The 12,277-nt window shown below is 45.2% G+C and overlaps 1 protein-coding gene across 2 annotated transcripts in view; it reads left to right on the top strand.

The window, feature by feature from the left end:
- The window catches only part of KLHL13 (kelch like family member 13), a 38,569-nt gene that overhangs the window by 5,109 nt on the left and 21,183 nt on the right, over positions 1 to 12,277 (top strand). For both annotated transcript variants that reach the window (XM_058197209.1, XM_058197211.1), the window contains exon 2: positions 2,385 to 2,443. In XM_058197209.1, coding sequence (XP_058053192.1) covers positions 2,424 to 2,443 — 20 coding nt within the window. In that variant the 5' untranslated portion in view covers positions 2,385 to 2,423. The remainder of the gene's footprint in view (positions 1 to 2,384; positions 2,444 to 12,277) is intronic.

The following is a 12,277-nucleotide window of genomic DNA, read 5'->3' as shown; positions in this document are numbered from 1 at the left end:
AATTAATGAATCAGCCACGTGTTTGCATTTTTAAAATACTGCTGGGGGGTCTTTAGGCCATGATCTGGTAGCCTACTGATTCTCTAGAAAGCCATTGAGTGTTCTTTAATGATCAGTGAATATGCATCACTCCTCTTCAGTTTTCTGGAGGGTAGAGTATTTGAGAGGGAAGCCACATGTTCAGCAGAACAGTGGGTATAACCACTGTATTTGAAATGTGCTTCTGGTTGTGGTTTTCTGGGCCTCCTTGGCTAATGTGTAAGGACCATCTCTGAATGATTCTTCAGCATGGGCTCTACTAAGAAAAAACATAAATCATCTGGTTTAAGGTATTGACTAGAACCAGTTTCCCAGAAAGATAGTTTACTGAAGAAGTAAAATTCTCAGGGTATGGAGTTTGACTGAAGTTGAACAGCTGAGAATGGTGAGGTGGTGAACAGTTTCAGCTGGTGATCAGCAGGTTGGACTAGGGGGCAGAAAAGGACTCTTGGCAGAAAGGGCTGTAAGGGGAAGAAACACCTCTGCTCTTTTGTCAAGAAAATCCTCAAGGAGAGATGTCTTGAAAGTGTCACCAGCAAACTTGTCCTTTTACTTTTTGGGAATGATGGAAGCCCAGAGCTAGATCACTTTTGGCAAACAGGGGCAGCCGACTTTCACAAAACTGGAACATCCAAGGCCGCCCTGGAGTCTTGTTTTCTATTATTTGTTTCTAGTATCCCATTCTGTATAAATTAACCGTATTAAAAGGCACACCGTCACTTAGGCAAATGGAGGGTGTTTTGGCAGATCCAATGAGATTGTAGAGGCTGACACGCTGTTCTTCAAAGTGCCTGCAGCTAACTTGTTTCAGGAACAAGTGCTTGTGAAATAATTGAAATGGCTGGCTAGGGATTAAGTTATCAAGCTAAAACTGTCCAGACCTGTTTTCTTTTGCCTTCACACTTGACTGTAAAAGCTTGCTGTGTGTGGAAGGGTTTGTTTCAGTTTTAGGATGACACCGTTGGTGTTCTGACGAGTGGGACTGTTTGGGGAGTTTTACCAAGGCCCTTCTTCACACAGAGAAACCCACCAAGCTGCCTAGAGTGGCTCTCTGTGCATCCGAAATTGGTGGCACATTTGTGAAACGTGCCATTCATCCCGTAGTTAACGGCTCAACTGATCCCTTAAAAGGGAGATCCAGATTCATTCTCTGGCAGCTCATTTGGCTGGAAAATATCGAAGGAATACTTGCAAGAAACCTTTCAATTACCCAGGATTGGCTTAGAGGAAGCTGGGCCCGCAACTCAGCTGCCATGTTCAGCATCTGCGCTAGTTAGTATAGTCCAAGACAGCCAAGAGGGTTTTAGATGGGAAAAACTGATTTTGATCTCTTTCTGTTTCTACCCATGGAGATACCGTCTCTTGATTTTTTCTCCTTTCTGCGTTTTGGGGGCTTTCTAGTCAATCTGGATTCCTGACAACTACACTGGCAAATCCATGGAGATGCGTTGGCAAGTTTTTGGGAAATGACTTGCCGTTGCCGTCTTCTAGGGCTTAAAAGAATGTGACCGGTCCAAAGTCACCCTTCCTTACTTAAGGCAGAATTAGAACTCATGGTCTCCCAACTTCTAGTTAGCTGCTTTTAACCATAGTGCTAGACTGGCTTTCTTTCGTTTCATCTCTTAACTGATGGGGTAGCAGAAGTAGCTTTGAAAAGATCACTGTGATAAAGCAGCTCCTTTAGTTCAGACTCCAGGGACACTTATTTAATTTATTTATTTATTTATTTATTTATTTGTCACAACAGTATATATAAGTGTAAGCATGAAATAACTATACGATATATAAGCATATATATAAGCATAAGCATGAAATAACTATACGAATTGGATACAATCAAAGGGAACATTAGGGCAGGAACGGTAGGCACGCTGGTGCTCTTATGCACGCCCCTTGCTTGCATACATCCTTCTGGGTACAGATTTATTTGGACTTGGGTTAAAATGTAGAAGGGGATCCCATATCAATATTTGCTCAAGGGGAAAAAACTCCATGTGACAGAAAGGGATGGGGAAGGCGAAATGCTTCTTGGCCCCACTTCTGGGGCAGAGCAATCTGATTTCAAAGAGCTTGAACTACCTACAGCTTCCCACTTGGGTTGGCTGGTGGCCATTACATTCCTGCTGTCCCCAATCTCATATACTACCCCGGCCTCCCCCTAGAGATGCCTCCCCAATGTATTAAACATGGATTCCTGTACTGCTGGAGATGCCTAGGAGTTGAGGTTGGGCGCTCCTGGAAGATGGCAGATTCAGAAATGCCAAGCGAGGGTTCAAGGCGGTTTCCCAAAGAAAGCCATTAATGAGAGTTTATATTTCTTGGTTTTTTTCCCCTTCAACTTGCAGGTGCGCAGAGAGCCAGGAAGGCATCATATTGTGTCAAAGATGATGTGGAGAGACAGTCTGTGAGTAACCATTTGAGTATTACATAAAAGAGTGACTGTGTGAAACTGAAGTGCTTGGCTTTATCCTTCTACTGCTAAGAAATGCATGCATGGATTTTATTTATTTACAAAATTTATGTGCTGCCTGCTCTCAACAGCTTTAAGCTAATGGCAGAGCAAGCCTGGATTGGATGATATAAAACAGGAGGCTTTAGTGCTGCCTGTCTCATTCCAGGGTAACTCATTTTAAGATGAAGATGGGACCTTTTGATGTTAGATTCATTTTATATAATGCTACGCAGCAAACTGCTCGACCCAGTTCAAAATACCCAGAACATAATAACAATGAATTTCATTCCATATCAGCACATTAGTAAGAAATTTTCAGTTACAAAACATTTCAGCAGAGTTTTGGGTGAACTCGGGCAGAAGGTCAGCAGAAGACTTTAAAGTTTAGCACTGAAGGTATTCAATTAAGTATTCCTCCAGGGTAATTTTCTCAGCACAGATGCATGCTCAGCACAGCAGTAGTGACCCCATGGCTTGTCTTGTGTATCTTTGCTGCTTTTAATGACACATAATATGGTTCTGTATTTTTATTGCCTATTTTTACCATCCACAATATCCTCCTTTGGTAACAGCTGTTCGGGGCGACTTTCAGTAACAAAGCAACCATTGGAATTTAGTAACATGCACTGAAAACTGTAAAAAAAAATCTCTTAAGTGCTCTCTGAGCTTGGTTGTTTGCTCACAGACATTTTATTACCTAACTAAGGAACATCATCAGTGTGAGGGTGTGTGGGGTTTGCCCCATGTTTATATACAGTCACTTGCTCCACCAGTATATTTTTTCTCCTTAGTGGTTCCTTGATTAGGATATTGTTTTCTGTGTGACAGTTTGTCTGGTGTTAATCCCTGCTTATCTGGGTGTTGGCTGCTGGAGGGGATGTCTTCTGGTCTTAAACAGGGAAGCAAACCCGACATTCACTAGCACTCATGATTTCCTTATAGCTTACGTAATAAAACATCTGCAAGCAAACAACTCAGCTCAGCCGGCAGCGAGGATTTCACAGTTCAACTCCGAGCTCCAGATAGTCCCTTTTCTTTAGACTCTTTTGAGTGAAGCCAACAGTAGTTCTGAAGATGAAAGAAAAGCAGTAGCCAGATAAAGGCATTTGAGAATGACTGCACTTAGAAAATCTAACTTTTATCATTCCAGTACATCTTGCACTTCACAAAATATAACCACAGCCAGCCCGGAGGCAAATCCCATTGAACTCAGTGGGACTTCCTCTGAAGAGACGTGCCTTGGTTTGTTCAATAAATAAACGGCTCCCTGCGACACAGTCTCCTCTTATGTGCGCTCCTCCTCACTGAATTGCTTTTCCTTCACATCAGACGGATTGTTTGGGGGATTGATTATGTCATTCCTAAGTTTCGGCAATGAAATCTTTGCCCAGTGAACTCGCCCATAAGGTCTGTGGCTGAGACACGTGGAAGAATCTCTCCCCGTAAGAGGACTGATCTCTCTCCTGTTTAGGCAATGAAATAGCCCTATTTTAGCTCAGCCCTGGAAATGTTGTGGCAGACTAAATGCAAATTGCTCTGCAGCAGCTGGGTTTGTTAGGAGCAATTTGGAGATTAGAAGTTCCAGGGGGAGGAGAGAAGAGAGGAGGAGGAGAGGGCAGCCTTGTTCTCCTTCCTTTGTTCTCAAGAGCTTCTGAATTCCGCTGTTGCCGGAAACATTCCCTTACTTTACACACATGGCTGGTGGAGTTGCCCTGGAAGGGCATCCATGGCAGACCTTGAAGGGCATTGTTTTATAAACAAGCAGCAGCACAAAAAGCAGGAGCAAAGGAACTGCAGGACCTTCATGTCCAATTTCTGCTTTCTGTCTTTATACCGTCTTCTAACAATTGAATGTGTGCTTCCTCCAGTATTGCCTCCGCTGAACTCGTTAAATTTGTAATCCCATTCGTAAAGGGTGAGGATACGTTATTACAGATCTCTTTCTCCCTTTGCTCTGTGTGTGTGTGTGAGTGAAGGTGTTTTTCTGTTTAAACAGCAATTTTGCAAATCGGTGATTTTACCTTGGTGCCATTTTGTGTGAAGCTTCAAATAATGCCGAACTGCATTGTTTTGCCCTTGCTGGGTAGGAGCACATTGCAAAATGAGGTGGCCTATATTTATCCTGGGTGCTTCTTATGGTCAGAAGAATTGCATGTGGTTTTTACGATGGGACGGGGGCGGGTGGGGGTGCCTGCCCCAAATTTGGCTTCCCCCTCCTTAGCTGATCGGTTCAAATGTCGGTGCAACCTGCATCAGGGTTCTATGCATCCGTTTGCTTACTTATCGGTTTCTTCCCTGCCTGGAGGTCAGCCTTGGACGGAGGAGTCATTGATCGCATGTGATCCTTGTAGGTGAATCTGCTGCCTCCTGAAGCTTTCTCGGTAGCATAGATTATCACACAATAGTGAATTAAGGGGTCTCCCCCCCCCATGAAGAATATTTTATATATAAAACAGAGCAGGTTGAGGGGCAGAAAAAGAACGTTTTGCCCTTGTTTAGAGCTACATTTTGTACTCTGTGTCTCTGCCTTCTGGGGACTTGATCTCTGCGAACTGAAAAAATTTTGGTGCTTCTCCTGCAGTTTGTACTGGCCTGCAAACACCTTTTCTGTAAGTGTGTCTTCTTTTGGAAGGAGAAGGGAAGATGGAGAGGCAGCAACACCCTCATCCTCCCTCCTCTTTGAAATTCAGATCCACTCACTAATCAGATTAGCAGCCAGCTATGAAAAGCAGCTTCAGTTGTGCACGGACTTCCTCCCAATTGCTGGTGGACAAAAGTGGGGCTCTTGGGTCTGGGTGCAGAGTGCATAGCCCAAGGGATGGGTCCCGGCAGGATAGAGGCCATCCTAAAGAATGAATAGGGTGCTAGCTATATTCACAATGCTTTTCCCAAAACAAAGCCGGCAACCATCGCAGGGGTCACCGCAGGAGAACTGGGTGTCTCAGCAATGCTCCTTAAGCTGCTTTGTCACATGCATCTTCAACGCTGCCCAGAAAACTCTCTTCAGGGATGACAGTTTTTCTGCTAAGTGGCTCGCCCCCCCCCCCGCCCCCCAGGGATATCTGTTCTTGGAAATCCATTCATGTGCCGGGCTCCCATAATGCAGAGGGAAGCCTTTGCCCTTTTTAGTGGCCGGAGCCCATGCCAGCATGTCAGAAGGAGGAGGAGCAGAGGAGACACAATCATGGCTTCCCAGCATCCTAGTGAATAGGGCATCTTCTGCCCTGCGCCTCCTTGTCCAGAAACAAAGGCCTCCTTTTTCCATCACAGAGGAGAGGAGGTGACTGGCTCCACTGCTGAATTGTTTTCCTCCTCCAATCAGCTCCGCTCGCTCATGTGATCAGTTAAAATGCGGTGGTGCTTTGGGGTACCAGGCTTCCTTTCTCCCCCCCCCTTTTTTTTTAAAAAAGGGCAAGCTTTAAAGTCTTCCTTTGATTAAGAGGGGAGTCATAACATTGACAGCATGGATCATTCTGTCCTCAGAAGGGAGAGGCCCCCAGTGCTTCATGACAGGTATGTGTGTATCCCCACCCCCTCCATCCCCCAGGATTGCTTTTTAAGGTTTCCTGCCCTTGTTACAGGGCCAATTGACCTTCCTTCCAGAACAAATAAGTTGAGTTGTTTCCCCTTTAGCTAGAATAAATGCGGCTGAAGAATTTGGCCACTAGCTGATCAGGCTGTTGGACTCTATACCTGAAATCTGGAGGTTTAGGCCTGATGTGACCTTAATACAACTGGACTAAATAGAAATCAGTCCATGGGTTTGGCTGATCTTAAAGGCACGCGATTCCAGAAAGGCTGGCATTTGCCTGCCATCCTCTAGCAGAGGGAGAGACCTAAAAGACACTTTTGGCAGAAATATAGGATGGTGTTTTGTATGCCAACCGGCGGCCGAGCCAGTCACTGGCGTGCTTGATCCCTAATCATCTGTGATTTTCTTGCCAAATCAATTATAGTTGGTGTGATGTTTGTTAAAGCCTGGTCTTGAAAGGGGAGTGAAATGCGGTGTGAGAACCAAGGCACATGCTTGTGATTTATATAGGTCAACGGAGGCTGAAGGCTGTCCGTCTATCCCTTTTGGCCTTTTTCGCCTGTGTTGCCATAGTGCTTAATATCAGTAATTTTGGCAGCCTTGTTGGGAAAGGTTCCACTCTCTCTCCCTTGATTGCAGTTTGATTGTCTTTGTTGGAAATACAGCTCTTATTTGCCAATTATTTCAACTTAGAATGTCACTGGAATTGCAGCTGCCTCCCGATTATAAAATGGTTAAAGTCCTCTAAATGGCCTCATTTGTTCTAATCATAGCCTGCAGAGGCCCACGTGGCTTAACTCCCTGCTCTGTTCTTTGGCCCCTGCCTCAAAAATCAAGCCTCCAGTCAAGTGGCCATAAAGTTGCTTCCATGTAAAAATGCAAGAATTTTAAAAGAGATTTTCTTAACAAAGGAGCATGAAGTCAGGACTGGAGTGACCCAGTTAAGCTGATCCAGTTGCACCTTTGAATACTTTCTCCGCAAAGCTGAAATCTGTCCGTTATTTGCACTGATTGGCACGTGTGCCCATGGGACCTTCCTGCATTGGTAGCAGGGACAGTCCTACCACGAAAGGTGGTCCATTCCTCACATCTCTGGACACGATGCTGGTTGAACCTTCTAACGTGGTGGTGGGCATAAAATCAGCCATGAGACAATGTCTGAATTAGTTTCTTGGGTCAAGTTTCAAAGCAACATCAGCATAAATGTCCCTCAAAACCCCATGTTTTACCATGAATCTCTTTAATCCAGTGCTTCTCAATTCAGCAACTTTGAGTGGACTTCAACTCCCAGAATTCCCCAGCCAGCCATTTGGGTCTTCCTTCTTCGATTTCAAAGTAGGACAGTGGTAGCTTCCTGGTGGTTATCTGTGCAGCTAATCAGGATAAAGGTGTTCCCAGTTAAGGTTTAATAAGAAATCGGGATTTATTTCTCCTACTTAATAGATTTGCAGCACTCCTTGTTTCTATGCATAGCTGATCCTTCTTTAATTTTCTCCCTCCCATTGAAGTATCTTGTCCTGGAAAGAAGAGAGAGGGCCATGTGTCCTAGCCAGCTTTCAGGGTTGTGGAGGAACTTGAATTTTGAGTCTTTAAATTAACCAAGATGAATGGCAAAGGTTGGCCACTCGGCTAAGCAGAAGCTGTGTGGGTCCAGTGCTGCTTTGCAGGTTGTTATGCTAGGCTGCCTGTGTTTCTTGACTGTGGCATGTTTAAGATGGGTAGTCTTCAATCCCAGTTACCCATGCTGGGCGGGAAATTGCGGAAGTTGAAGTCCATCTCTATAATAAACTTGCCAAGATTGAGAAATACAGCATTAGGCCGGGATAATTGAGTGTGAATTGGCCAGTAGGACATTAAACTTAACTATGGTCTTGTGTTTGAATTGAACCCTCAAGTCCAGAAGTTGATTTCAAATTCTCCCTGTCGAAAATAACGTTTCCAGATGAAGTGCATCGTTCCTAATCTTGTGTGTAGTAAGGGGAAATGTTGGAAGCTTTCCTTCATTTGTTTGGGAAACCAACAACAGCTTTGAAGACCCCAAGGTTATTTAAGGCAATAGATGAAAAGCAGGAACAGATCCTTGCAAAACAAAACGCGACAAGCTGGTTGGAAAAGAGAGTTTATCCCCCTGCACTGTTAGGAATGCAAATATTAAGAATGTGTGAGAGCTGTTATCCCCAGAAAGATGGGAAAAAGGCAGAGGAAGAAACTCTGGCTCTTTTGCAGGTCCAACTCCAGTCGGTAGTTGACAAGAACTGAAACCACTTTGCATTTGGTCTTTTCTTTGTTCCAGTGAAGGCTGGAGACCCTCTTACAGGAGGCCGTGCTGTGGCAAGGGCCTTATTCTCTCTTGCCCTGTTGATTTCATAAAGTATTTATATCCCATCACTTCACTGCAGGCGGTCCAGGCACAGTTCTTAGAAATGTTTGAGTGACAAATGTTTAAACAGCCAAAAGGTGCGGTGAATAGATTGAATCTTCCTCCAGTTTGCTGCAAGCTGAACCACAAGGTAACGCGCGTGTGCGTGCACACACACACACACACACACACACGCTCTTTGGGGAGAAGATTGGACCTTCTTGTCTAGATTTTTAATTGACAGGTCTCTGACTGGGTTGATATTTTTGCTAAATTGGAGTTTGCGTTGCCCTGGTTTGTTGAACCAGCTACAACTAGTTCACAATATGTGGTTTCCCCACCCCCCACCCCCACCCCCGAGCTCTGAAAGACGGGTGCATATAAATGTAGCTGCCTTGGAGGGTTCCAGATGTCATTTTCCTCTCTTCTTTCTTATTTATTTATCAAGTTTGGGTACCACCCATCTTGCTCTGAGGGAGATGCTGCTTCCTGGCTGCTGCTGCCATCTGCCCTGTGGTTGGGTTATTTTTAAGTTGTTGACATTTTTATTGACCATAGTTTAAGAAATGGAATTAAACTACTTTGGGAGGAATTGCTCTTTCTCTCTTGGGAGGGGGCTCCCTGCAAGCTTGAAACTTTCTAGGAAGGCTTCGTCAAACGGAGGGATTTAAGCTCGTAAGGATTTGAAAGGCAAGGGGTGAACTCTTTAGAACACTTCCAACGTACAGTTTATTAGTGTCGTACAATCGATGCATAGTGTTACTTTGATAAAAGATACCAAACGAAGTACATTGAGTTGTTTTCATAATAATAAGGATACTTTGAGCTTAGTTACAAAGTTAGTTCTTCTGCTTCCGCCACTATTTGATTGTTTATAAATATTTTTTAAAAAACTTCCCTGTAAACAGCACAGATAAATATTTCGTTTTTGACTCGCCCCTTCTCGGTTTTTCACTGCTTTGCATTATCTGTTGGGGTAATTTACTTCCAGATCATTTGATTACTGCATTAGCATGCAATACATGGAAACACCAGTCTGTCGAGATAAAGTTTATGGTTAGCAGCTTTGAAGGATCTCTGAAACTGAGTAAAAAACTGAAAGTACCTGCTGCTCTCTTCCATGGGGGTCTCAGGAAAAGAGGTTCTCAACGGTTCCCCAAATAATTGGGAAGAAAAGGAGGGTGAAGTGTTCCTGATGAAAGAGCTTGATTCCCGGCTGCTCCCTCTTGCAGCCAGCCCCTGAAAAAGGAGCCCGAAACTTCTGTTTTAAGTTCCTCCTGTTAATCTCTTCACATCACTGCCAGAAGGTGGCATGACTGATTCTGAACAAGCATTACCTCACTTTTGAGTCTTTCAAAAACTTCATTGTGTAATAAACGTTGCCCCCGTGGGTGTTACAGGGCTCCTGGCTGACATGCAGAGAGCAGCCAGATTGATGAGTTTTAATTCAAGTTGCCGTGTTATTAATTAGTGCTCAGCGTGTAGTCTTCAACGGAACTCCAGCCATAGGGAGGGGGGAAGTAAGCAGTGGGATACCCCAAGGTTCTGTTTGGGGCCCAGTACTTTTCAATATCTTCATAAACGATCTAGACAAAGGGATAGGAGGGGATACGATTTGCAGACGACACTAAGCTAGCAGGAATAGCCCAGAAGACAAGCTCAAGATCCAGAGGGATCGTAACAGACTTGAACACTGGGCCCTGTCTAACGAAATGAAATTCAGGGTAGAGAAAAGTAATGTTTTACTTAGGCAAGAAAAACCAACTGAAGAGGTACAGGCTAGGTGAAACCTGGCTTAATGTCAGTAACTGTGAGAGAGATCTTGGAGTCCTGGTGGACAATCACTTAAATATGAGCCAATGGTGTGTGGCAGCAGCCAAAAAAGCCAATGCAATCCTAGGCTGCATTATTTATTTATTTATTCATACTTTATATATTAATAGAGGGATAGAATGTGAGGTTCTAATGCCGCTTTACAAAGCCTTACTAAGACCACCATGGAATACTGCATCCAGTTCTGGTCAACACAATATAAAAAAGATGTTGAGACATTGGAAAAAGGTGCAGAGGAGAGCAACAAGAAGATTAGGGGGCTGGAGGCTAAAACAAAGCTGGCTGAGGAACTCTACGAGTTGAAGTCCACTAGCCTTAAAGTTGCCAAGGTTGGAGACCCTGATTTAGATAGCTGGGATAAAACATCTACGGTGTTTCTTCAGTTACCACATTTGGCTCACTGTCTGGCAAAATAATTTGAATGGCTCAGAGGGCTGAGCCAGATGTCCTACCAAATTATCTCCAATAGTCCAAACATAAGAAATTGTCTTCAGCTCTCGATCCACCCCAGTTCAGCCTTGTCCGCTTCTTTCTTCCTGAACCATACAGTTAAGAAACGGCTGTTCCAGAAACGCTCGATCAACGTGTTTCCTTGATTACTTCTAGAACAGCCAGAAAGATGACCGGCCTTCTTCCACCCCCGGTGGTTGTCAACAAGGGTTGTTGATCTTTGGTTCTGAAATCGCTTTCTTCCAGACCTCCGTTCAAGCCACTTTGCAGCACAGATTCCTTCAGTGGTAGTTTTCGAAAGTTAATGTTCATTTGGAGCGGTAAGATCCAGGATGCTCTTGTGGCTCAGAATTGAAGGATTTGGCAGCTGTTTGAACCTATAGCAGTTGAGACTCGTGAAAAGAAAAGATACCTTTGGCATCAAGCTTGGTTCCCCCTGGGCTATGTGGACACATCCAAGCCAGTTGGACGTTGCCTTCTTCTGTCTGCTTAGGAGCTTCCAAGGCCAGAAGAAACTCAACTTTGAGGGCTCTAAGCCCTCAAAGGCTTTTCAAGGATTCAGAGCTGATAAAGGAGAGCCCCCGTCTGCTTGGTTGGGCAGTGCTCTCCCATTGAGGACCCAGATTGTTGGGGGGGCCCATATGCTGACTCTGTAAACCACTTCAAGAGGGCTGTAAAGCAGTATATAAGTCTCAGGGCTACTGCTGTTATCTGGGTTTCCCCAGCCTTCTCTAGTGGCCAAGAGTCATCTGGGAGCTTTAGTTGGCTCCGACCTTGATGGAGGCTTGATTGCTGCTCCTTCCACCTTCCGTTCCCTCTCCCTGCAAGCTGATCCTGGGTAGAACTTGCTTGTTCCCTTTCCCCCCAAGCAGGCAGTCCGAGGTCTGCCGTGAGTGGCAGGCTGTGCATTCAGCTTGAACAGTGGGTGACACCCATTGTCCTCCAGCCTCTGTGGTGTGTGTGCTACGAGAGCAAAGGCACCCATTGACTGTTAATGATGCCCGTTTGCTTTGGTGATTCTGGGGCTAAAGCAGGAGATAGGGGTGTGTGGCTGAGCCCATGTTTTCCCCAGGACCTGATGGGGCTCCTGGAAGGCGACAGCCTCCGTCCTTTGTCAGCAGCCCGGCTCTGTCAGAGTAGGCCTGGCTCCACCAGAGAAATCCAGCTCTCTGTAAAGGCTCACTCCCCCGGGCTCTTGGGCAGAGCTGCACTTGGCTCACGGTCTTCCTCTGGATTTGTCTATTTCTTCTTCATGCTTAAAGGCCGACAACAAGGGAGTTTGGGGCCGTCCATATTGGGTGCATCTGCTCTTGTTTTCTCCCTCCCCCCCCCATCCCCAGCCATTGGCACTGGAATATATGGCTAGGACTGGGTCAGCTTGCCTGTAGCATCGAACTGCATTGTCCTCCCACCTTCGGTAGCCAGAAGGGAGATTCTTGGAGGCCGGGCAGATAGCCCGAGTTAGGATGGCTTTATTTGTGTGATTGATCTGCCACCCACCCACCCTGCCTCAGTCTGGAGGGACTTTAGGCAATGATTAGGTGAATGGCCAGGCATTCTGGGGTTCAGGGCTGACCATTCCCCTATTCTGTGACGGTTGAGTTTCAGCACC

The sequence above is a fragment of the Ahaetulla prasina genome, chromosome 11 (genome assembly GCF_028640845.1).
Source record: "Ahaetulla prasina isolate Xishuangbanna chromosome 11, ASM2864084v1, whole genome shotgun sequence".
Classification (NCBI taxonomy): domain Eukaryota; kingdom Metazoa; phylum Chordata; class Lepidosauria; order Squamata; family Colubridae; genus Ahaetulla; species Ahaetulla prasina.
Note: the sequence above shows the minus strand (reverse complement) of the source record. Positions and strands in the feature narration are given on the sequence as shown.